The 23561-nt window shown below is 55.3% G+C and overlaps 7 protein-coding genes across 7 annotated transcripts; 2 read left to right on the top strand and 5 right to left on the bottom strand.

Moving 5' to 3' along the window:
* Window positions 1-10: 10 nt before the first annotated feature.
* CAOG_08492 (hypothetical protein) lies at window positions 11-5882 on the bottom strand (the record flags this gene model as incomplete). Its single annotated transcript, XM_011271772.1, has 9 exons — window positions 11-361; window positions 462-607; window positions 721-3803; window positions 4234-4319; window positions 4448-4491; window positions 4595-4828; window positions 4933-5112; window positions 5687-5747; window positions 5844-5882. The coding sequence occupies 9 exons, from the start codon at window positions 5880-5882 to the stop codon at window positions 11-13; spliced, it is 4224 nt and encodes a 1407-aa protein (XP_011270074.1).
* A 283-nt stretch (window positions 5883-6165) lies between these two features.
* On the bottom strand, window positions 6166-6998 carry CAOG_01259 (hypothetical protein). Its single transcript, XM_004349729.2, has 2 exons — window positions 6790-6998; window positions 6166-6698 (listed from the first exon to the last, which is right to left on the bottom strand). Exons 1-2 carry the CDS (start codon window positions 6950-6952, stop codon window positions 6430-6432), a joined length of 432 nt encoding a protein of 143 aa, XP_004349779.1. The 5' UTR covers window positions 6953-6998; the 3' UTR covers window positions 6166-6429.
* A 104-nt stretch (window positions 6999-7102) lies between these two features.
* CAOG_01258 (hypothetical protein) lies at window positions 7103-10269 on the top strand (the record flags this gene model as incomplete). Its single annotated transcript, XM_004349728.2, has 5 exons — window positions 7103-7210; window positions 7370-7446; window positions 7531-7615; window positions 7772-7965; window positions 8964-10269. The coding sequence occupies 5 exons, from the start codon at window positions 7103-7105 to the stop codon at window positions 10267-10269; spliced, it is 1770 nt and encodes a 589-aa protein (XP_004349778.2).
* Window positions 10270-10467: 198 nt separating this feature from the next.
* CAOG_01257 (hypothetical protein) lies at window positions 10468-13112 on the bottom strand. Its single transcript, XM_004349727.2, has 5 exons — window positions 12322-13112; window positions 12162-12219; window positions 11808-12034; window positions 10896-11716; window positions 10468-10763 (listed from the first exon to the last, which is right to left on the bottom strand). Exons 1-5 carry the CDS (start codon window positions 13100-13102, stop codon window positions 10530-10532), a joined length of 2121 nt encoding a protein of 706 aa, XP_004349777.2. The 5' UTR covers window positions 13103-13112; the 3' UTR covers window positions 10468-10529.
* Window positions 13113-13385: 273 nt separating this feature from the next.
* CAOG_01256 (hypothetical protein) lies at window positions 13386-15656 on the top strand. The gene is made up of 5 exons (XM_004349726.2): window positions 13386-13752; window positions 14137-14350; window positions 14445-14888; window positions 15017-15169; window positions 15268-15656. Exons 1-5 carry the CDS (start codon window positions 13475-13477, stop codon window positions 15466-15468), a joined length of 1290 nt encoding a protein of 429 aa, XP_004349776.2. The 5' UTR covers window positions 13386-13474; the 3' UTR covers window positions 15469-15656.
* Window positions 15630-17980, bottom strand: CAOG_01255 (fukutin like protein; the record flags this gene model as incomplete). The annotated part of the gene is made up of 2 exons (XM_004349725.2): window positions 15630-17405; window positions 17801-17980. 2 exons carry the CDS (start codon window positions 17978-17980, stop codon window positions 15630-15632), a joined length of 1956 nt encoding a protein of 651 aa, XP_004349775.2.
* Window positions 17981-18098: 118 nt separating this feature from the next.
* Window positions 18099-23545, bottom strand: CAOG_08491 (hypothetical protein; the record flags this gene model as incomplete). The annotated part of the gene is made up of 9 exons (XM_011271771.1): window positions 18099-18215; window positions 18355-18799; window positions 18934-19075; window positions 19187-19271; window positions 19368-20798; window positions 20944-21390; window positions 21506-21705; window positions 21817-23243; window positions 23505-23545. The coding sequence occupies 9 exons, from the start codon at window positions 23543-23545 to the stop codon at window positions 18099-18101; spliced, it is 4335 nt and encodes a 1444-aa protein (XP_011270073.1).
* Window positions 23546-23561: the final 16 nt, after the last annotated feature.

Raw genomic sequence — 23561 nt, 5'->3', positions numbered from 1 at the left:
AAAAAAGATATTACACAAAGCTGTCGTCGTCAAACTCGTCGTCTGACACAGCTGCCACCAGCTTCTTGTCACCTCCAACAAGCGCCAGCTTAGGAAGGGTGTTGTAGCTGTCCGAATCTATTGCTGCTTCTGGCTCCCGGCCGTGGACGGATGTTTCCGTTTCTATGCCGCGCGCGTTGGTTCCTGCCAGGGGCATAATGTCCGTGGCTGGCTTGGCAATGACAGCCTTGACGGGCATCAGAACAGATGTAGACGACGAGAGGGCCGTTGGCTTGACTGGGGCAATAATGGTCAGCATTGGAGGAAGTGACACCTCGAGCGCCACAGATGGAGCAGTGCGCTGGAAGACAATATTGAGCGCCTGCAGATTTTGTTTTTGGACGGGGGAAAAAAGCGAGCGAAGGAGGGGGTGAGTCAAAGCATGTCGAAGGCAAAAACAAGAATGACACAGGAACACTCACCTCGAGCCAAGCATTCTTCTGAGAGTTGCTTAATGCAAGCAGCAGAATCTCGCGATTTGCAGCAAACAGGGTGAATCCAAGTTGGGTCATGTTCAACTGGGGGAAGCGAGTGCCTGTGATGGACGGCACAAAGTTTTGAATGCGATCTGCCAAAACAACAGAACCAAGAAAATAAAAAATAAAAATAAAAATCAGAAACAACGCATCGACAGAACAATGCCAAAACTACGACGAAGCAACTCAAAAAATCGACACTTACAGACTCGGGTCTTTTGAGACTGGGGTTCATCCACAGCCCAGGTAACTGTGCGCTTCCAGGGGTTGAACGTCACATAGCGGCGATGCGTGGTGCCACTCTTGGTCGCCTTGGAAAACCACGCGCCTTGGCCGAGAATGGCAAGACGATCGTACTTGTCAGACACGAGAGCGGGTGCCTGGTTTATCGAGATGGCCATCGACGCATCCGAGGCGGCGGTGGCAAAGTCAGCGGCGGCAGCGGCAGTGACAGCGCTATCGAGAGCTGTGGTTTGCGTGTCAGCGGAAGCCGTGGTGGCGGGCTTGCGAGTCATAACGGGCGACGTTTGCGTGGCACCGGCCGCGACCGATGCTGGCTCTGTTTCGACGCCCACCGATTGCACTTGTTTCGAGTTGACACTGACGGTAGAGGCTCGGCGTTGGTGCGCCGACAGGGACTTGGCCAGGGCATCAGCCGCAGAGGCAGCCGCAAGCGCAGCAGCGGCAGCAGCAGCAGCCGCGCGTTGGGTATGAGGGGAACCGCTCGGGGTTGTGGCAGTGGATGACGAAGCGCTCTTGGCCTTGGCTTCGGCAGCCTTGAGTTCGGCGGCTTTGGCTTCAGCGCCCCTGGCCTCCGCAGCCTTGAGTTCTGCAGCCCGGGTCTCTGCAGCAGCCTTGAGGTCGGCAGCCCTGACTTCAGCGGCTTTGGCTTCTGCGGCGGCTGTTGCGGCGTGTGCAGCAGCTTTACTGTCGGCCACTGCTTGGGCCTCGAGCCGAGCGGTGACCTCCGCGATGGCAGCCGAGACCGCCGCTGCTTGGGCTGCAGTGTGCTCGGCGTTCAGACGCGCCTGAATTTCGGCTTCGAGTCGCGCCGACTCACTTCGGACGGCCTCTGCAAACTGGGGCGACTCTCGCAGCAAAGTCTCGTCCAACACTTGGGCGGTCGAGGTCTCACTGGAAGCTGCCACTGCCGCCACTGCTGCCACTGCTGGTGCGGGTGCGCTAGCAGGGGCACTGCTGGCCAATTTTTGCGAGCCAATGGCAGACATGACGGCCGACAGCAACGAGTCGTCATCGTCGGCGACAGGGGCCGGGGCAGCCGATGCCGTTGGCGAGCGCAAATCTTGATCGATACCAACAGGGGTCGTGCGCATCATGGATGCACGCCGCGCGGTCGGCGGCGACGGCTCGTTGGTCTTGCTGGTAGTAGTCGTCGTCGCAACAGCAACACTGGAAACGGCAGCAGCGACTGGCAACAATTCGTCGTCTGTTTGAGTGCTCGCAGTCAAAGTGGCATGAGGAGGCTGGCGCGGGGCGCCGTCCTTGTTGGCGAAAAGCAGCTCGCGCATGGAAGCAACAGTCTCCTCGTCGAACTGGTCGAGGGCGTCCAAATCAGCAAACCAGACCGAGCTGCGCTTGCTCACAGAGTTGGGAGCCGAGGCGGACATGCCCATGGAGCTTGCGGGCGACGCTGCCACGGAATCAAAAGTCGCCGTCGTAGAAGTAGTCGTGCTAGCGGACGGCGAAGTCGAGGAGGCAGTGGTGGCAGTAGTATCAGTCGTGGGAGTGGCGCTGGCAGCAAGGTCCTTGGCAGGCGAGCTGGTGTTGCCAGCGTTTTGCGCACGGGCACGGCCATCCGCAGGTCCCATGGACACCTGGCGACGAATGAGCTTGAGCTGGTTTCGCCACTTGGTCACATCGCGCGCCTTGGTGCGCGCTTTCGTTCGCGCAGACTTGTACGCCCATTGTTGAGATTGGCGCTCCCACGATTGACGACCCTGCCTGCCGAGGGTAAACTCTTCTGAAGAGCCAGCGGCCGATGAATCAGCAGCGGAAGCAGAAGCAGAAGCAGAAGCAGCCGTGATGGTGGAAGTCGCGGCTGGCTCGGCAAAGAGCTCGCGGGCAACTGGTTGGCTGGGTCCTGGCGTGACTGGATCAACGCTGGCAGCAGCATCGGCGGGCGTGTCGGACTGAGAGCCCATCTTGGAGGTGGCGGGGTTGATGGACGACTCCCGAGCAAACGGCGCAGGCGAGTTGTGCTGCGCGGCGTTGTTGAGGGCGTTTCGCTGCTGCTCAATGAGCTCTTGCTGCTGACGCAAGCGCTCCTGCACGGCCTGGTGCTCGGCGGCGAGGAACGGCATGACCTGGTCGGAGAGGGTTTGGCTGCCGTTGAGCGACCCGCTGGCCAGCAGATGCTCGTTGAGCTGTTCGCGGAGTCGCTCGAGAGCCTCCGAGCGGTCTGCCAGCAACGACTTGTATTCGTCGCGCTGGGACTCGAGTGAGCGTGCGACGCTGATCTGCTCGAGCAGGGCCGTCCGCAGCTGCTCGAGTTCGGCGCGGAGCAGTTCTGCGGACGCGTCTCCGGCTCGCCCGTTGTCGCCGTCGTCCCGCTGCGACCCGGACGCATCGAGTCCATCGTTATGGGCTCCACCATGAGCAGCAGCATTGGCAGCAGCATTGGCGTCGTCGTTGGCCGCAGCATCAGCATTGGCCGCAGCAGCAGCCGAATCGCTTCCTTCGCCGAACCCTTCGTCAAAGAGCTCCTTGCGGACAGTGTCGAGCTGCGCGGCCAGAGCGACGCGCTGAGTCTCAGTGTCCTGTGCCTTGCGCTCAGCCGCCGATGCGCGTTGCCCAGCTGCGTCGGCGTTGACCTGGAGCTTGCGATTCTGCTCGTTGAGCTTGGCGAGCTCGTCGCGCAGCTGGACGACGCGCTGCTGCAAGTCCGTCTGTGCCTGCTCTGCGTCTCTGCGGCGAGCTTCCGACTCCCACAGGCGATCTGCAGCCTGCTGGCCCTCGACGGTCTGCTTGGCCTTGAGCAGCTCGAGCTGGTTGCGCAGGTCGTACGCCTCGAGCGCCAGTTCCCTCACGCGCGAGTCATTCCCGCCGCGAACCTGCTCGGCCTCGCGCTCGAGCGTCGTGTTGCGTTCCAGCAGCAGGTTGCCCAGCTCGGCCGCCAGCCGCAGGTCGTTCTCCAGCTGCTCGACGTACGCTGCGACATTGGCCGTCGTGGTCGTCGAAGTCGAAGTCGAGCTGGTCAATGTTGTTGCTGTTGTTGCTGTTGCGGTTGGGCTACCCGGCACCACGACGCCACCACGACGCCACTGCCAGCTGAACCACCATCAACACCAACACTAACAGCTGCAGTCGACGGCATGCTTGTTCAGTTAAGTGATGTGAGAGTGAGTGTGAAAGTGTGATGAGAAGAAGAAGAAGGAAAAAAAAAAAAAAAAAACGATTGAAAAAAGATTGAAAAAAGATTGAAAAAAGATTGAAAAAAGATTGAAAAAAAAAAATCCAATGAAAGAAGATTTTGTTAGCAAAAGCAACAACATCATGAATGTCGAATTGAATGAAACGCTGTCTCATCTAAGCGTCGAAGGTGGAGAGTACAGTATCGACCGACAAAAAGCATGTTGGTCGCAAAAACACACTCACAAATGAAAATAGAGCGTCAAAGAGTGGATTGAATCTGAGTTGAACAGAAAAACAAACAAACAAAAGCAGCAGCGACAACCAGAAAAAAACACAACAAAACTACGATCGCAACGCTTCCAGGCGTGCACGCATGGCATCCACATCTTCTTCATCTTCGTCCTCGGCTTCGGCTGCAGCGGCGCGAGATGACTGAGGATGCAACACACAATAAAAAACAACAGCAACAACCAAAAAAAAGCCAATGAGCATCATAAAATAAACCCCCCCCCCACCTCACATCAAAAACGCAAACTTGGATGAGATCGCAAAACTCTTACGCTGGGCAAATCGTCCTTGGCATGGCCAGCTTGACCCAGGAGACCTGCACCGCGCAGTACACACAAACAAACAAACCAAGTTTGCAAAAGTCAGCGAGACTCATTCCTCCCCCTCCCTCGCCACCCAACCACTCGCTCGCTTCGTACCGTCTGTAAGCTCGAACAAGATCTTGTTGACCTCGGAGCTTGCTTGGTCTTCGAGCTCCTCCGAGTCGTCAATGTCGATGGCATCGTTGACCATCTCCTCAATCAAACCGGCCTTCATCATTTCTCGGGACAACTCTTGCATGGATGCGGCAATCTCGGGCACTCGCACAAGCGCGTTCATTGACTTCATGACCTGTGCACTGCGACCCAATGCGCCCGCCAGCTTTGTCATGGCTGACAAGACGACAAAATGTGTTCAAAAACGTTAGAATTTTAGAGCGGCGGGGGGCCCAAATCCACCAAGAAAACCCCCTTCCTCCCCTCGGCGGTCTGCTCACCGAGTTGTTGTTGCATGCTCATGACGATCGAGTTGATGTGCGCCTTGGAGGCATACAACTTGTTGACTGCCTTTTTGGATTGGTAGAGCTCCTTTGCGAGGATTTTACAGACGTCGACGTCGCCCTTCTTGGCAGCGTCCTTGAGGCTTTTCTTCACCTTGGCTTCCTCGCCCTGAATGGCTGAATGTATTCCAACACAAACGATCAAACGCATTGAGCATCATTCGAGACATTAGAGCGATTCCAACAGGAAGGAAGGTTTCAATTGCGCAGGTTCCAACAGCGTGGTCAGTCTTCCTCGAATTCCAACACCGTCCCACTCAGACCAGACATGGAGCGAGAGAGCTCGAACGGAGATGGAAGGGAAGCGAGGGCTGGTCAGGGCTGGGCTGGACTGCGCTGTGTTGACGTAACCGACGCCAGGCCGCACAATGCCCTTCCCCCCCCCCCGCAACAACCACACTCACACTCACACTCACACCCTCGCACACAGATACACGCGCTTGCAGTGCCATTGCGACGCTGTCCAGGGGGCGAGACGAAGGCATCCACGTCGGCTGCGTTCGTCGTCGTTGTCGTACATTTGCATTGAGTTGGTCATCAAAGCCGACTCTCTTCAAAGTGCTCAGCGCTCCAGGTCCAGTGCAGTGGCATTGCGACTGTCAATAGATGGTTATGCCATAGGAAGCGCTGCAGCTGCTCAGATAACCTTCTCCCTAGTTGCTCAGATTTTCGGTCAGATTGCTCAACTCACAGCGGATTTGGCGCTCGAGCGTTCGGTCTTCGTGCTTGAGACGCAGCCGCCATTCGCGAACCTGTTGCATCAAGTTGTTGTTGTTCATCCATCACAAAACGATGAGAAACGTGTTCGGCGAAGATCAGCCGATGCTGGTTATGGATTGAATTGTTACCATTTCTTGAGCAGTCGGCGTTTTGCCAAAGAGTCCCATGTCTGAGAATTTAGAAGAAAAAAAAAAAAAGGAACAAGAGTGGATTTTGAAGACTGGACCTCTGAATGCGATGGAGATGCCGCTTTGATATCACAACACGACAGTAGCATTCTCGGGGTGTCTAGCACGACATGGAGGGCCAGTAAAAACCATTGTGATTTATTGTGATTTTTGCGCCCTTTGTCTTCTACTCAATTCTCATTCAGTTTCAAAGCCTTAAGAGAGCCGAAAACAGTTGTATTGAAAGATCACTCAATCACAGTGTGACGCGCTAGAGGGTGCCAGCAAGGACACTAGTGTTTTCAATTTGTGGACAGGTTCTGCGTGCTGAATCCCCTCATGCCAAAACACTGCCCAGCAAGCTTTCAAACATGTATTCGACAAAGAAGGACCGTCTCGTAACTCCCACAGACTGCAAAACGCATCCAACAACGAGAGATTTCATTGAACGAACGTCGTGAATTTGTGTGAACTTGCCAACCCTCGCACGGTTTTGTCACTCAAGTCGGACAAGGACCTTGAAACTTGCACAACCAAAGCCCACGCATTATTGCGAATGAAGCTCGTCGAGCTGGGCTCCCTTTGGGGGTGCAAATGCCTGCTTGACGGTAAAGTAGTTGATCGCGCCAGTGATAACCAGGCCAAGGACCCAGGTGACCTGGTGATTGCCCGTGACAAAATCCAACGCGACCGAGATCGGACCAAGCAATGCAATGGACAATCCGTAGCACAGGTACGTCGATCCCAACGAGCGCCAGTACGAAACGCCGGGTGTGGCGCCAAACACGAGCGTGCGATGCAGCGCGTGCTGCCAAACTAATTCCACATCCAGCACGATTTTGTTCAGATTGCCAAATGTGAGTCTGTTTGCATTTCGAGTGATTATCAAAACGGACTTGCTGCTTACTGATGGAGACGGCGTAGGCGATCGCGTTGCAGACGGCGGCCTTCTGCCACTCAAAGTCGGCTATCCGGTAGAGCCCTTCGTAGAATGCGTAGAACAGCAGCGTGCCAATCGCGCCGGAGATCTGGAACCAGATGGCTTCGGTCGCTGGCGAGTGCTTTGGCATACTGGCTCTGGCACTGGCTGGCAATGGTGAAGAGTTAAAAGTGAAAAGTGAGGACTGAGAGCAGCAAGTAATACTAATTTCTGAGATTGTCATTCTCAGCAATTGATGATTCTTCTGAACATTCAACTCTGCAGTTGTTTTACTCACTCCATGTTCTCGGACAGGCAGAAGAAGACGCAGCAAGACCGGGACGACTGGCTGCCCAACGAAGCAGAGCGGCAGGAGGACTTTGCATTCACCCCTGCCCTCCTCCAGCAGGTGACAAAAACATCATCATGTGCTAATCAGGACAACGTCTGATTACCGTGGCGGACGACGATCGACTCGGATCTCGACATCCGAGTGAGTGTTGCATTGGGAGGCGCTCACTTGTTAGTGTGGCTTGGGGTGTGCGCTTCACGCTGGATGCATTTGCAGCTGCTGGACGAGAATCAAGTGCTGCAGTACACGATCGTATCGTTCCAGAATGCGCGGCGGCCCGACGAGGTTCTACGGTGAGACTGATCGTTTGGGGGGGGCGGTTTGGAGCTGTGCTGCAGTTTCCACTCATCTTGCCAACCGTCGGACTGTCTGGACAGGTACCAGCAAAAGCTGCATAATAACTTGACCATCATCTCAAGATTACTGTCATTCATCCCGGGCGTGGATAAAAAGCTCGAAGTGGTAAAAGCAAAAAGCTCAAAATCGCTTCTGAAACGCTCTGGGAGCGAGGTGATTTGGATGGTACAGCCCCCCCCCTCACAAGCATTTGAGCCACGTATTGAAACACACACACATACACCCCTTTGCTTGACGTTTTTGTCGGGTGGTGCCTGTTAGATTGAGCAAGAGGAAGAAACCGAGCTCAATCGCATTCAACGCGATCGCAAGTCGCGCAAAGGGCAATTCCAGGCCGACCCTGTGAAATATCCGCGATTCTTTGAAACTTCACAAGCCCACAGCGAGTCATCTGCGAGCGCCGATGATCAAGAGGCCGCCATGGCACACGGCGATGGCGATTCATCCGCCCCAGAGTGACGCGCACTTGGAAGCGCTGTTATTTGGAGAGCATTCCCGAAACAGCGCGCGCCAGCCGCCAGGCACTTCCATCCCAGCAACGCCGAGCAGCGCACCATCACCCTACGTTCGCGCACCCCACTGCTTTCCCACCAAGGCGTTCACCAAAGCTTTTGTCAATGTTTGTTTGAGTATTCTTTCGTTCTCTTCCCCTCAGTTCCTGTGTATCATCATCATCATCATTATGTACAATATCCACCACTGCCCCTTTGTTGATATCACTCGTCACTCTTACGTTTTTTTGTTTGACCGCCACCACAATGTAAAAACCAAATCATTTTGCTTGTTCTGAGACGAGAATGACTTTTTGCTCGATTGACATCCCTCCGCCTTCCCCTCCGTGCCCATCACTATCATCGTGCTCGTAACTAGAGCGAGAGTGAGACTTGGCTATGGAAGGGAGTAGAGTGATGAGAGCTGTCGGCTGTCATGCGGTTCGCGGTTGCTGACTACTGGCTCGCTCTCGAGGCGCCCCACTTTTGCCACATTCGATCACTCGGCCAAGCGACAAAGCAATCAGCACACTCGCTATTGATCATCAAGCGAAGAAAGAGCCCCCACTTTGCTTGGCTTGGCTTGGCTTGGCTTTGTTGGCGGACGGAAGCGCGAGATGACTCCAAGTCACTCCAAGTCACTGCTCATCAATGCTCACCTCACTCACTCGACATCGAGTGATCTCGGTTGTAGATCGTCCGACTACGCGTTGGGGTTGCCGAAGCGCGCGCGTGATGGGGCGCGGGGGAGGGGGGGGGGAAAGGAGATTGGAAAACATCCGCACATCTCAGAAAACTCAGACAAGTGTCTCAATTCTCAGAAGCTCAGACAAGTGGCTCAATCCGAGAATTTTGGATTTGTCGCTGGTCGTGGTTTTTCATTCGCCTTGTCTCGTTCGTTTTCTCACCATTTTCCTCAATGTTTTTTGCTCGTTGTATTCTTTTTTTTTTTTTTTTTTCAGGAGCATCAAGAACGCGACGGGCGTCGAAATCAGCGTCCCATCGGCAAAGGAAATTGCCGGAACGATGGAGGACTTCTTCGTCAGTCATACCGAGTACAGCGTCATTGTCAGGACGACGCGCCGCGAGTTTAAAAAGCAAAAGCACACGGACGCCGAGGTCATCCAGTTTACGGTGCCGCGCCGCTACACTGAGTTTGTCGAGTTTCAAGAAAAGATGCGCCGCGAAGTGCGCGACATTGCACTGCCAGGCGTCCCGCAAAAGACGCTGTTTGTGTCTGAATCGGATGTCGACAGCCGGCGACAAACGTTCGACAAGCTCATGCGAATGATTGCTGCCCATCCCACGGCCGCCGTCTCGCACACGCTGCTTCGCTTTCTCGGCGTGCCCATTCGCGACGCAAAGGAGCTCTCCATCACCAACGTTTCGCAGAAAGAGCAACAGCAACAGCGCCAGGCGGCTGCAGTTGCTGCCGGCTCGTCCACGGCGCTCGCTGTCGAAAATCAACAGAACGGCACGGCGAGTGCCATCCAGAGCCGCCAGCGCGCTGCCACCGAGGACGACGAAGATCCGTTTGGAGCCTCGTCCGAGACGGTCTTCAAGCCAGCCACCAGCAAGCCCGCCGTCGCCGTCAAAACCAAGCCGGCTGCCGCTGCGACTGCCACAACGAAACAAAACCTGTTTGCTGGGATGGACGACAGCACAGACGAGTCCACAGATCCCCTAGGCGCTACTTCCATCGACGAAGACCGCGCCAGCATCACCGCCCAACCCGGAAGCCGCGGCGAGCCCAGCGTCAAGCGGCCTTCGTCCTCCGCCTTCCACCCGGACAGTCTCTCGGCATCCTCAAAGGCCAACAACGTTGCTGACTCCATCAAAAGCGAGATTGTCCACGACGACGACGACCTGTTTGTTCCCGCTGGCAGTGGCAGCGAATCGGCTCATGTGAACGAGTCGGATGCCGTGCTCTTTGGCCCGAAGCGCGCCGCGGTTGTGCCAGACAAGCCCGAGGACAACTCTGCCCTGTTCAAGATCGATGACAATCTCGACGATCTGTTTGCTGCTCCAACCAAGCCAAAGCCGGCAGCCGTGAAGCCGACCATCGCATCGCCCAAGCCAGCGTCCACCGCTCGCCCCGCTGCCGCCGTCACCAAGCCGGCTGCCGCCTTGGACGACGACGATGATCTGTTTTCCATGGTGAAGCCTGCCGCAGGCGCCTCGGCGTCCCTTGGCGGTGGTGTCGAATCCATTGCAGACTACATTGCCGCATCCAAAGGCCGCGATTCTGCTTCTGTTGATTTGTTTTAAATGTTGAACAAATGGTTGCGTGTGTGTGTGTGTGTGTGTGTGTGTGTGTGTGTGTGTGTGTGTGTGTGTGTGTGTGTGTGTGTGTGTGTGTGTGTGTGTGTGTGTGTGTGTGTGTGTGTTTGCGTCTGTTTGCTTGCGTGTCTTTCACAAACACCAAGTGCTGAGAGTTCGTCAAGTTTGAAAATCGCCTAGCACGAGCTAAATAAAGCGGTATATTAGTACAGACAGCAACAACAAAGAAAAAAAGCACAACAATGCGCTCATTGATCGTCAGAATCAATAATCACATCGTGGTGCTGATCCTGCTGCTGAGACGAAGGAGATGGTTGATTGTCGAGCATCGAGTTGCATGCAGAGCGACCACCAGAGCCTTGCGTGGCAGCAAAATCAACATTCCAAAAGCCTTCTGGTGACTTGGGTGGAAGCGAGACATGCTTGTGTCGGCAGACATGTTGAAAGTTCTTGCCCTGCAGATGGGATTGACCAGCGAAAAACTGACAACGGAAATGAAGAAGAAAGCAGAATAAGAAAGAAGCACAAGCACACGGTGGTATTATTCACCCTCCCAAATGAGTACTCAAGGACACGCCAAAAATGCACATGAGCCAAGTTGCTGATGCACGTACCTTCTCGCATTCGTTGCATTCGGCGGCAGGAAGACGATCACGCGCCTCTCGGTTGCGTACAACCTCGACGTACTTGAAGGCTGCGCTCGCTTGTGGCCGATCTCCCCACTGGACGGCCGGAAGACCATCGCTCGATCCGCCACTCGTGCTGGGACGTAGACTGGCCGCCTTCCCGTCGCCTGAGACAATGACGATAGAGGACGAGGTGGGCAAGGCGAGTCGTGGCGACTTGCTTCTTTCTGCCGGAAGGCCCTCATCGTTGGCGGGCCGCTTCAAACTCAGCCTTGCCGTGGCGGTCGAATAGTCTGTGCTTGCATGCTCCAGGCCGTTGACTCGCACAATGTCCGCAATTGTAGTGACCACGGGTGACGGAGATCGAGCCACAAACATGTCAAAGCTTTCGCTCATTTCGGACTCGATCACTGTGAGTTGGGGTCTTGCTCCAAGACTCAAAGCCCTGCTAGGCTGTCGATGAGGAGACACACCGGCGACAGTAGCATCGGTTGTTGGCGACTCTGGCGACTCTGCATCAGAGTTGATCTGCTCCAGGTCCTCCACACCCTGTCGCTGCTGCTGAAGCTGCTCAGGCGTGTGTGGGGATTGAGGGCCGTTTACATCGTGGTGGTTCTCCAGCGGCGGTGCTCGATGGTCAGCGCTGGTGTTTTCCGACGTTTCCTTGTTCAAGATTGTCGCCGTGTGATCCTCGTCAAATATTACACGCGGTGGCACTGTCGCACCACGTGAATGATGCTCGGTCGGCGTGATTGCTCGACTGCTGGTGGATGTGGGGGTGGATGAAGGTGTGCCATGTTGTCGCCCAGCTAAATGTCCATTCAAAAAAAAATCACCAAAATAAAAGTCAGTCAATCCTTCCACTAGTGTTGCAACTGAACAGTTCGCCTCAATCCTTACATTTTCGCTGCTCAAACTGAACCTTAAACTCGCGCCATTTCGTGCCTTGTTCGCGCCATCGCGCCAATTCCTGGTTTAGTTCGTCGCACTGCTCTTCCGAAGAGTGTAGCCGGGATGCTAGCTCACTTGACTGGCGTTCTTGCAAAGCAAGCATGCCTGATAAACGAGTGATTTCACTATCGCGCTCTTGCAGAGTCCGTGTGAGTTGAGCGAGCTCGGCAGCGTGCCTGGCGATGGGATGAATAAAAAGTGAGATGATGATGATGATGATGATGATGATGGTGATGATGATGATGATGATGATGATGATGGGTGTATCCACGGCACATCATCTCGTCAGCAAATCAGACGTACTTGCTCTCAAGAATTGCAAACTGTTGCGCGGCTATTGACTCGGCTTGGCAACGAACGGCTGGCAACACGAAAACGCAAAAAGCAGACAACGATGAAAACCATCCGTCTCACGCACCCTCACACACACACAGACACGCAAATCACAACTCATCGTTCGTACCATCCATATGCCGTTGGTGACCTTCGATCAGCTGTTCCACGGCCTGGGCGATAAACGCGGGCATGGAGCTGCCAAGAAGCGCGACCGGCAATTCGCCAACCGGCTCCACCACGTCTCGAGCCCCATGATTAACATTGCCACTGAGTGATGGCACCAATGCCATCGGTTGGACGGCGGCCTGATCGTCCAGCAAACTGGAACCGACTCCAGTCGCAGCAGTCGCAGCAGCAGCAGCAGCAGGAGAGCTCGGTCTTGGCGACGCTGCCACGCTCACGGACGACGCAGCAGTCTGGTAGTGGGCGGCTGCGTTTGCACCACGGCCAGCGTGCCGACTTGCATGACTGGGCGATGCATTGGCGGGAACTTGAGCGGCGGCGTTCTTGTGCTGCTTTGCTTGGCTTGCAATCGACGCTCGGTTGGTCGCTGCGTCCGGTCCTCCGCCGCCGCCGCCGCCGCCGCCGCCGCCGCTGTTGGTCGTCTCTGTGACAGTGCGAGCAGAGCCATGCAATGATGGCGACGATGCATCTCGTGGCGGCGGCTGGCGACCCAGCGCCGTCTGCTGCCTTGGCTTTGGCGCCAACTCGGTCTCAGGTCCGCCGGCAGCAGCCGTACTGCTTGTGACGACAGCCACCTCTTGTTGCTGCTGTTGCAGCTGCTGTTCTTGTGACGGTGGCTGCGGCTGGAAGGCGACCGGACTCTGCGCCCCAGCAGCTGCCCGCGCTCGATTGACTCGCTGCCTGCTTGCAAGCTCAGCCAGTCCATCCGACAAGCTCTGCGTCATGCGATTGTTGCAGGAAGGACGACTGAATGAAGCATGGTTGGTTTGGTTCCATCGAATTCAAGTGCATCAAACAAACACAGCAAATGATGAGCAAAGCGTGGGGAACCGGGTCGTGCTTGGTGCGACTTAGAATTGGAGATTCAGGTTTCACAGCCAAACTCACTCTCACTCACTCACTCACTCACTCACACTCACTCACACACACTCACTCACTCACACACATCGACATACGCAAGTGCATAGTGTTTGACTTCACCTCCCTCCGACGGACAGTCTCGTTTGCTGTGTTCTTCTGCTTTGCTTCCAAACTCAGTCTTTTGTTTGTGTTTTCTGAGCTTCTTTTCCACTTTTCCACTTTTCACTGCAAACACGATGAGCGACGAGGCGGTTGTTCCCTGCGTGATTATCGGCGGCGGCGTCATGGGCCTGTCTGCTGCATGCGCCATCCAAGAGCGCCGCGCGGCCGACCACCTGTCGCCAGCAGTGCTGATGGAGCAGCACCAGGTGGTCGAGCACAAGCTGGGCAGCTCGCACGGACCAAGTCGCATCACGCGCACTGCGTACACTGACCCCGTGTTTGCCAAGCTCATGAAGCGCTCGCACCAGCTCTGGCACCATCTGGCCGCGTCGACCGACGTGCCGCTCTTCAGGTGTGCGAGTGTTTGTCGGAGTTGTCGGAGTTGTGAGTTTGGCTGTGTGTTCTCTCATTCCGACGTCCCAGTCCCCCTCTGTGCACTCTGGTGCTGGACAGTGACACTCAAGATGGGGTGTATATGCGTGAATGAGGTGGGGGGGGGGGCGCGCCAAGGGGGGTATCTGAGAGCCACGACGGACTGGCGGAGCAGCAAATGACGCACGATGGCGAATTCGCATTGCGCTCAGAAAGCGGAAAATAAGAATCATTAAAACCAAAAAAAGAGCTCACAAAACCTCGAAATGGCAATATCGACAAAAATGCTACTCAAATTCACGGTCGAAACAATATCGACATTTGATTCTCATTTTGAGTTTGCGTTTCTTTTTGGTTGGCGCAGTGAATGCGGAGGTCTGATGATTGGTCAGAAAGACGCTCCGGCAATGACGAGTGTCATCCAAGCCCTCAAAGAGACCCAAGCTCCGTTTGAGATTCTCCAGCCGGCCGAATGCAACCGTCGGTTCCCAGGTGTCGAGCTCACGGAATCGTACATTGCCGTTGTGGACAATACTGCCGGCGTTCTCTTTGCCGACCGCATCATCAGCACTCTGAAGGTACACACAAGGCCCTTGTTGACATGCGCGCAGGTTGGTGTTACGTCCGTTTGCGCTCAATTTTCCTTGTGCTCAATTTCCTTGTCAAACACAGGCTCGCTTCGTTGCGTTTGGCGGCACCCTCTGCTGCGACCGTCGTGTTGTTTCCTTGGACGTCCAATCCGACGACAGGATTGTTATCACGTCGCAGGACGGCAATCCCCATGGCATGACGCAAACAAAGTCGACAGAACCGTCGTTTGCCCCTGCGACCTTCACCACCGTGGCCAGTCGCGTCGTCCTTGCCGTTGGTGCGTGGTTACCGTCCCTGCTCGCCCAGGCGCCGATTATTTCTTCGCAGTTTGTCAAAGCCATGCGCAATCTGCAGGTGGAGATGAGCCTGGATGTGCAAGAAGTCACTGTGTCGTACTGGAAAATCAAACCAGAGTTCCAAGACGCATACAGCCTCAACAAAGGATTCCCAGTGTTTATCGACATGGATGCTGCACCTGGGCTGGTGTATGGTCTCCCAGAGCAAGACAAGCCGGGATACATGAAGGTAAAAATACAAAAAAAAAGAAGCAAAATACACCCAAAACTCCCGAAACTCCCAAAACTCCCAAAACTCCTCGCGTTCGGCTGCAACCAATCTGAAAACCTGACTTACTTTTTCTTTTATCCCCGCAGCTCTGTCTGCACCGCGGCCCGAGCATTGCTGCTGATGGGCGCTCTTTCACGCCCGCCGAGGAGATTTGGACCCAGTTTGCGCCCTACGTCGACAAACTGTTCCCTGGCCTTGATGTCAAGACTCCGCCCTTTACCGAGACGTGCATGTACACTGTGAGTGCCCTGTTGCCCTCGTTCCCCTCTCTTTGTTGCATTGTTGGTACATTTATTTGCCGACCATCATCCACACTCATCGCCACCTTCTCTCGCAGATGACCAAGGATGAACACTTCCTCATCGACCGCCATCCCCAGCACCGCAATTTGATCATTGCGGGAGGATTCAGTGGCCATGGCTTCAAGCTCTCCCCTGTCGTTGGCGAAATGCTGGCGCAGCTCGCCCTCGACGCCCCGCTGGCGTATGACATGGCTCCGTTTTCGTTTGAACACCACTGGAAAGTCAGCTCTTTGTAGTCGGCCCAGCATGGTGACAGTACGTGTCAACATGTCATCCCTATGATCTGTTGCTGGGTGACTTGGATGTGTTGCGATTCAATCCTTGCATGGATGTTGATGAACAAAATGTTTAAAAAAAATCTCAATCCCGATTGGGCGTCAAATCCCACCAGCAACCATCATGCTCCTCCAATAAAGATCTGCACAGCTTCCTTCATTTCGTCGGCCGTCCAGGTGCCGGCGTCAATCACGTTCGGAGGGTCGACGCGCCATTTCCAGACGTTCTTTGGTTTATCCCAGTTGGGCCCGTAGTTGGACGTGACGTGGGCCAGGGTGTTGCAAGGAACACGCACGCGGCGGTCGAGGTATTCCGTCCAGCAGGGATGGATGATGGGGAAGGTGTACTTTAGCTTCTGGCCGTTGCGGACTTGGGTGCCGCCATTCCACATTTTGTCGCCCTCTCGATAGTAGAAGAATACATCGAGCTTAATCTTGCCATAGACGAAAGAGATTTCGAGGCCCCACGATGGCAAGCCCAGCCGATGCTTGAGCTGAAAGCCGTGGCTGACAAGGGCGTCAACCATGCCCTCACTGAAATGTTCGATGGGCACCCCAATGTCAAAGTCCAAGCCGTAGGCAAGAACATCGCACTGCCGGTACCACCCCAGCAGTGTACCAGAGTTGAGCCACCACGTAACGCCCAGAGGCGAGAGCGCAGCCGTCACCATGTCGATCATTTCGCGAGACCGCTCTCGAAACTCGTCCCGATCCATACCGCGACCAGTTTCCATGGCTGTATCTTCAAACTTTTCGATGGCTGCGCCGTAGTCGAGCATGAATCGGCGCGCACGCGCCTGGTCACACTCGACAAAACGCGAATGTTGCAGCTGATCGAGAAACTTTGAAATGTGCAAAGGGTGCGTGATGCGCACACCGTCCACGTGGCGCGATACGACGGCCAGGTCGGTCGTATCCAAAGAAATCTGCTGATACCCAAGATAGGCATGGCCATCGATGAAGAGCGGGTTGATTTTGGGGCGATTGCCCATCCGAAAAGCATCGTCCGCAGCAACAGGAATGCCGCGGAGCTTGGCTTGCTCGGCCTGCTGCACAAAGTAGCGCAGGCCAAAGTCGTGCCTTGCGCGGGAGATGAGTTGGTTTTCGGCAGCCGAGTTCACTGGCACCATGAGTCGCGCAAACAGCGCATGGTCGGTTCCGCGTCGGTGGATCAGGTACACAATCACACGAACGTGGTTTGCGTCGGAAGACAAGCCGACCGCTATCTTGTCCCCATTGTGCGGCGCCGCCGCATGTGATGTGGTGTGATCGAGCAACACTGCCAGCACTGAACGGCGGAACTTTGGCAGGACGTGCACTCCGGGCTTCTCGTCTTCCACGAAGCCGGGTCCTGCTGCTCCCTCGTCATCAAACAAGTTTTGCTTGGCCTGCCGCCCAGCAATTTCCCCCACCCAATCCTGGAGAAACCCACCCGGATTGGCGCCTGGATTGCTCTTCAAGCTTTCATCGATTGCCTGCACCGCATGCACGCTTCGCGCCCCGGTCGCCAACTCGTCCGACTCGACCAAAAACGCTCGAACGCTAAACCTCCCGCACTTGACAATCTTGGCGAGGAAGGACTCGGACGCTGCCGCGTGCGCCGCTACCGGCCACCGTGATTGGAGCCACTGGCGGTACGCATCCTGGTCCAACTCGGCAGTCTGGTTGCTGCTGGAGTGCTGCTCGTCCAGAAATTCCAGCTGGCTGAACGCATACTCGTTGTCTTTGCTCTTCCACAGCTCCGCCGGCATGGCGAGCTCCAGAGTGTCGCCGTCGTTCAAGTTGGCGGGCAGCGTCAAACTCGGCTTGCCTTCCTGCGCTCGGATGCGCGCCAGAACACCCGGATCGACCAACAAGAGTCCATTTCTTGGGAAGCATTCAAACAAGTCGAGCATGGCCTAGAACGTTTCAGCATAGCATGGGAGGAAGGCAGGTCAGCAAAGCAAGCGTGGTTTTCAGGTCAAAAGTAAACGAGGGGGATGGGGATTGTGTCTCGCATCGCGCGTGTTCTCTGCGTAACAGTGATGTGTCAATGTTGTTGTGTGCGTGAATAACAACCAAAAAGCAAGTGGCTGGCTTTCTCTCGATGGTGGGAGCAGAATGACAACGAGACCTGTCAAACTAATCTCTGCATTGTTGCGTCTCAAATCCCTCGTTCAGCCCAGCCGGCCCCCTTGCCCTTCCCCCTCTCCTGCGCGATTGCATGGTCCAATATTCTTCATTCAACGCTCGTCACTGGACGAGCGCTATGAACTCTGGTTGAAGGGCGGAACGCAGCCCGAATCTCGCTTACCGCCTTGCTGTTCGCCGTCTGCCATCCAGCCGGTCGCAGCGGTTGTGCAAGCAATAGTAGGCAGAGTACGACACCAATCACAGCGCCACACACAAGCACGAGCCGCGTGGTGATTCGATTCTGGATTCGGCGCTGCCATCGCCGCCATTTCGAAGCGACTTCACTGCGATCGTGTCCCATCAACAAAACTCAGAAGCAAATGAAATGAGCTGATATTTGAAGCAGTGCGTGAAATGAAGTGAATTAAACAAAACTAATAAGAAAAAAAACCGTTAAGAACAAAAAACAAATCAGAGAATCAAGGCATATGCTTGAAGGGCTTGTGCAAGTCCAGTGGAGGCGCAACCTGCCCAGTCGTCTCAATCATGAGCTGGTCGAGAATCGAGGATAACGACTTTCCTTGGCATGGTTTGTACTAGAGAATTTGGAGCATCCAGCCAAACATGAGGAACGAGCGCGGCTTACACTTCCATTTGCCAACTCCTCCAACCAGCGGTTCCTTCATCCGACTCCTCCATCCTCAAATCAAATGCGGCTGTTGCCTCAAATCTTACCACAGTGTCAATGTGCCGGCCACCCGTCTTGAGCGGCTTGCGTGCGCTGATCAACAGCAAAAGGGAGCTGGGATTTGTATCCCTCACAAGAGGCACGGGCTCCGGGAAGGCCCGGAAATGCAGCGGGTTGGTCGACAGCGGGTAATCGAACGATGCCAGTGGGAGAATCCGGTCGCGCGTGCTCCGCGAATCGACAAAGAACTCGCATACAAAGGTGTCTTCCTCCATAGCCAGCAACCCCTTGCGACCGAGCATGTTTCTGCAGCGTCCTAGCATGTAGGAAACGGGATCCATCACTACAACACGGCGCTGCCGGACACGTCCAATGCGGAACAAGAGGGTGCGGGTTGTCAAGTACAGCTCTTGTTTGTGCACGGTTTGTGGTGAGTCTGCATCAACGGACTCGGGTCGCACATACGCCATTCCGCGAGCAAATCGACGCATTCTGCGACGCCAGGCACGAGGAGCAACAGCAGCGAAAACGAGCCAAAGACAAAACAAGCAAAAAAAATCGCGTCTCGTGTTAGCTCGAGAATGGCAAATGGCAAAGCGGTTGAAACCAGCAAGAGCAATGCTTACTTTGCATCGACAAACATTTCAGTGATGCGACAGATGGTCAGCACTGGCTTGCTTGCAGGGCGTTTCTGGTGGGTCGCATCGTTTCGATTGCCTTCAGGACGATTTGTGGGTTTGGGATACTCAGTGACGTATGCAGCGTCGCCTGTATGCATATTCAGCAAATGATTGTCAGAGGAACAGCACAGCACGTGATACAATGAGTGAAAACACCGATCGCTTTCGATCGTCAGTAATCCTCTTCTCGAGAACGTACCCATTCGCAGCAAACGGCCGGTAGAACACTCCATCGAACGAAAGTACGTTCGGCGAAGCTTTGGATCATAGGCCAGTGCAACCTCCTACACAAGAGCCAAAAAAAAAACAGAAAAGAAAAAAGAAACCGTCAGAACAAGTTCAACAAAAACCCATAATCCCAACGGAACACGCCTTCTTACAGCAGTGAGTTCCTCTCGAGGATTGCACAAATGGCACAGGTGTTCCTCATCACGCCGGATGCGCCGACGTGTCCCATCTGGCTTGAGCGGATTCATGCACTCTTCGTGCTGCCAGAAATGACACTTTTCGCACTCGAGCATGATTCCATCATCAAATGTGACCCCGCAGATGCAGCGGTTGACGTCCTCGTCGAACGGGTTGACCTGAAGGTCTGGGGTATCATCCATTGCGGTCACTTGCTGCGCGTCCGAGTCCTCCAAATCCAACTCGTCTTCAACTTCGCTGCCGCTGCTTTCATCTTCTTGTGCGAGATTGTCTTGTCCCGATGTGACCAACGGTTGCGGGGACTTGGCCGTCCGCGTATCCTGGCTATGCGGCGGTGTCATGTCCTGATGCGCCGGTCGGGGCACCGAAGCAGACGAGCTGGAGCGACCCGTACCGTTCGCGGCAAAACCGGCCGAGGGGGTGCGAGGCGAGCGCACTTCGTACGGAGACGCAAGCGCAATCGAGGGCTTTGGAGGCGTAATGATAACTGGCTTGCGAGCCGGAGGCAAAGCGATGGATGGAGCGGTCGATGGGACGGGCACAAACTGCTCGACAAAACTGCGGCCAAACTCTTGGCGAATTTCAGCAAGCTCTTCCTCAATCAGGTCGCTGGCACTGCGTACAAGTTGGGCACTGGCAAACGGAGAGAGCTTGGACGCTTCGTCATCGCTGCCACTCGCGTCCATGGTGCCGTGCATGCCAGACTCGTGGGCTTGTTCGAGAAAGGCGATACTGCGCTGCAGGACGCCGCGGATGGAGCTCTCCAGCTCGTCGTACGTTTCAAACACACCGTCAATGACAAACTTTTTCCAGCACTTGAGAGCGCCGCCCAGCGTCAGGAATGGTCGCCGTCGCTGCACTGCGGGTCGGCCCAAGTACTCGCTCGGGGCCAACATCGCTGAACGAGCTTGGAACAGCACGCCATTGTCCTCGGGCGAGGCCAGCGTCTGCAGTCGCTGGATGAGTCCATCCATGGCGGTCAAGTCCGTCGCGATCCGACACAGCAGCTGTGCTTGGTGACGATCGAGGACTGTCCCGCTCACGACAAAACGAGCAAGGGCAGAGGTTGGCAAGGGATAGGCGCAAGCACCCGCCGCAATATTGGGGCACCGTTTGAGCAAAAGGTTGTCCAAGCGCAAATCCCGCTGCTGCTGCATTTCGTGACCAGCCACCACCGCGTTGTAAGAGAGATTGACCGGCAGCAAGAGTTCTTCGGCCGCCTTGCGTGCTGCAGACTGGCCGCTGGCTTCTTCTTGCGACAGCACGCGCCGAAGAGGATACATCAAGACGAGTTTGGTCCGTTGTAGTTGCTCCAGCTCCGGAGCCTGAAGGACTTGCGCGGACGGAGGAGCGGTGCGACTTGGGTTGTAAAAGTCAATCGCAATCTAAGGCGCAAAGGAAACGAAAAATAAAAACAAAACAAAAAAAAACCATCGCAAGACAAAACCACAAGTTGAGTCAAATTCTGCCATGTTGCGAAATCTCTGTGCTCCAAAATGCCAGTCAATGGACTTGTGCAGAATAGCTTACCCTGGGCTTGGCCTTTCGCGCTGCACGCTTTTCGCTGGGAGTCGCCTTGCCAATGACTTTTCGACAGTTGGCAGCGCCGCACCAGCATTGCTGTTGAATCTCACCCAAGGTTTCAAACCGGTAGTCGTACGACAACTCTTCGTTGGGCGCGATGGCTCGCGAAGCGAATATTCCGACACGAAACTCGCCATTGACATTCCATTTTTCCACATGGCAGTTCGGGTCGCAGCTATGGTTGATGAAGCGCGCATCGCAACCTTTTGAGCACGCGTCAATGAGCACTCCCTTTTCGAGCTCGAGAAAGTAGTGGTTGGGATTGCCAGCGTACGGACCCCACATTCGTCGCTCACGCTCGGCATCGCTGACGACCTCGCCCACGTATTCCATCACGAATTGGCCGGGAGCAATGGGGTCGGTGCAACGCAATCCATAACCGGCGTTGGGTGTCTGATGCAAGGAGCAAATCGCACAAAAACGATGTTGGCTCATCAACAGTGCAAACAAAAAAGAAAAAGAAAGGGGGGGGGACGAGCAAAGCAGAAATGTAGAGCTGCGCATTTACCTGGAATACTTTCAAATTCTTGGTCCAGTTGTGCCGCTGGAAATTGCGGTTTTGGCAGCGATCCTCCATGCGACAAGAGCCACGAACACACTCGACAAACATGAGGCGGTTGAGGCAGCTTTCTGTGCATGGGGCGCTGGCTTTGCAGTTGCACTCATTGTCGGCAATCAATTTCGGTCTCTTGACGTCGATATAAGCATCTGAGAGAGAGAGTGTGTGTGTGGGGGGGGGGTTGGAACCGATAAGCAGTGAGTCAATGGAACAGCAACGCAATCGTATTTCAACAGCTGCTCCGTTGAACAAAAACGCACTTTTACGAATTCTTGTAAATGAGGCATAGCTGGCAGCGGAACTCTTCTGCTTCGAGATCGTCCGGGGAGAGGGTGTATCGGACTGGTCGAGCTGGAGAGGCTCGGGTTCCGATGGCCGGAAGACGCGATGCAGTTCGCTGGGCAACTGAAAATCAAGCTCGAAGGCCAGCAGGTGGTTTCCTCGGACACACTGACAGTCCGTGAGAGGAAAGAGCGTCGAAACGCTTCGACTCACGTCCCAGTGCAAGCCTTTGGTGACGTAATACTGCTCTTTCAATGCTTGCAGCGCAGCGTAGTCCATCTCTGGCGCGGAATCGTCCTCCTCCTCTTCATCCTCTTCATCCTCTTCCTCGCCCTCCGTTTCGTCCTCATCGACGTGGCTACCCTCGTCGGATTCTTCGTCTTCCTCGTCGGCATCGAGAATGGAGGTGGCTTCGTTCTCTGAATCGTCCGCAGAATCGTCGTTGCCGTTCTCGAGGGTTGGTTTGCTTTTGCTGTTCGCGGCAACCGATATGCGGCGTGTGGGTTGACCAATTACCTGATCGACTTCAGGATAGACGCCATTCACGTTGGAATGATCCAGAACTATTCGTTTCGGCGGTAAGCCGACGCGAGAGGAGCGACGCGGGCTCGCGCCATCTTGCGGGTTTGCGTAAACTGGTTGCCGACGTCCGACGATATGCGCAGTCCGCTCGGCATTTTGTGGTGATGATGAGGCATACCTGTTGGTGCGACTACGCGAGGCTGCGCCTGGGCTTTCAAACCGCGCGGCCGGAGCTCTTGGAGCCGCGGCAGGACTGCGAATGTTGGCCGATTGCTGAGCCGCTGGCGGCGCAACGGGAGCACTGGCACGCCGGCGTCGCTGGACCGGATGCAGCATGACGAGCGATCCCTCGAGCGTGACGGGCATGCGTCGCACTCTCTGCGGGCGCTGCTGTGTACTTGAGCTCGGTTCGGCCTCATTGTCCTCTTCCGCATCGTCGCCGTCCGGAGAGTCCTCGTCGTCCTCGGCCGTTTCCGTCTCCTCGTCGCTGGTGGCGTCCTCATCCTCGGTAGGATCGTTGTCGTCGTCATTCTGGCGATTGCCGTTGGCACTCTGATGACGATGACGCTTGGCCTGCACTGTGCTCAATGCACTGCCGGATGACGAGCATGTGGAAGTCGCCGCCACAGTCCCCGTCCCAGCAGCATCCGTCCGCATCTCTCGCTGGCTGGATTCACTCCCAGCGCTGGTGCTGGCTAACCTGTTCTTGAGCAGCGCGGGATCGCCGCCGTTGTCCGCCTCCTCCTCGTCGTCGTCGTCCTTCTTGGTGTCTGCCAACCAGCGAGCGAGTTTGACAGCTCGTCCCGCTGCTGCGGCTGGGCCCGTTGCAGACCAGCTCGAGACCGAGTAGTGCCCGTTCGCGCCGTCATCAAACGAGAACCTCCTGTTTCAAACCGACGTTGCGAAGGCGAGAATCAGATGTGAGCGTGTTGTGTGGCTGAGTCAGGTTGTTGACAGCAGCAAAAGGATTAAAAAAAAAAAATTCATGTGCGTTTGTTTTGGATTTCCCGCCATTTTCTTGCGATTTTGCTTTTTCGTTTCCTTCTGTTGCAGCCATCGCAGAATCTGGACCAGCTGAGAATGGAGGAAATGGGGGGGAGGATGGCAGTTGGGATAGCGGAGTGGGAAAGAGAGGGGGGTGTACCGCTTGAGACCGGCGTTGGCACGGGGCTGGTCAAGTCGCATCGTGAAATGGGAAGAA

The sequence above is a fragment of the Capsaspora owczarzaki genome, assembly GCF_000151315.2.
Source record: "Capsaspora owczarzaki ATCC 30864 unplaced genomic scaffold supercont2.2, whole genome shotgun sequence".
In the NCBI taxonomy this organism is placed as follows: Eukaryota; class Filasterea; order Ministeriida; family Capsasporidae; genus Capsaspora; species Capsaspora owczarzaki.
The sequence above is the reverse complement of the archived record's forward strand: the minus strand, read 5'-3'. Positions and strand labels throughout refer to the sequence as shown.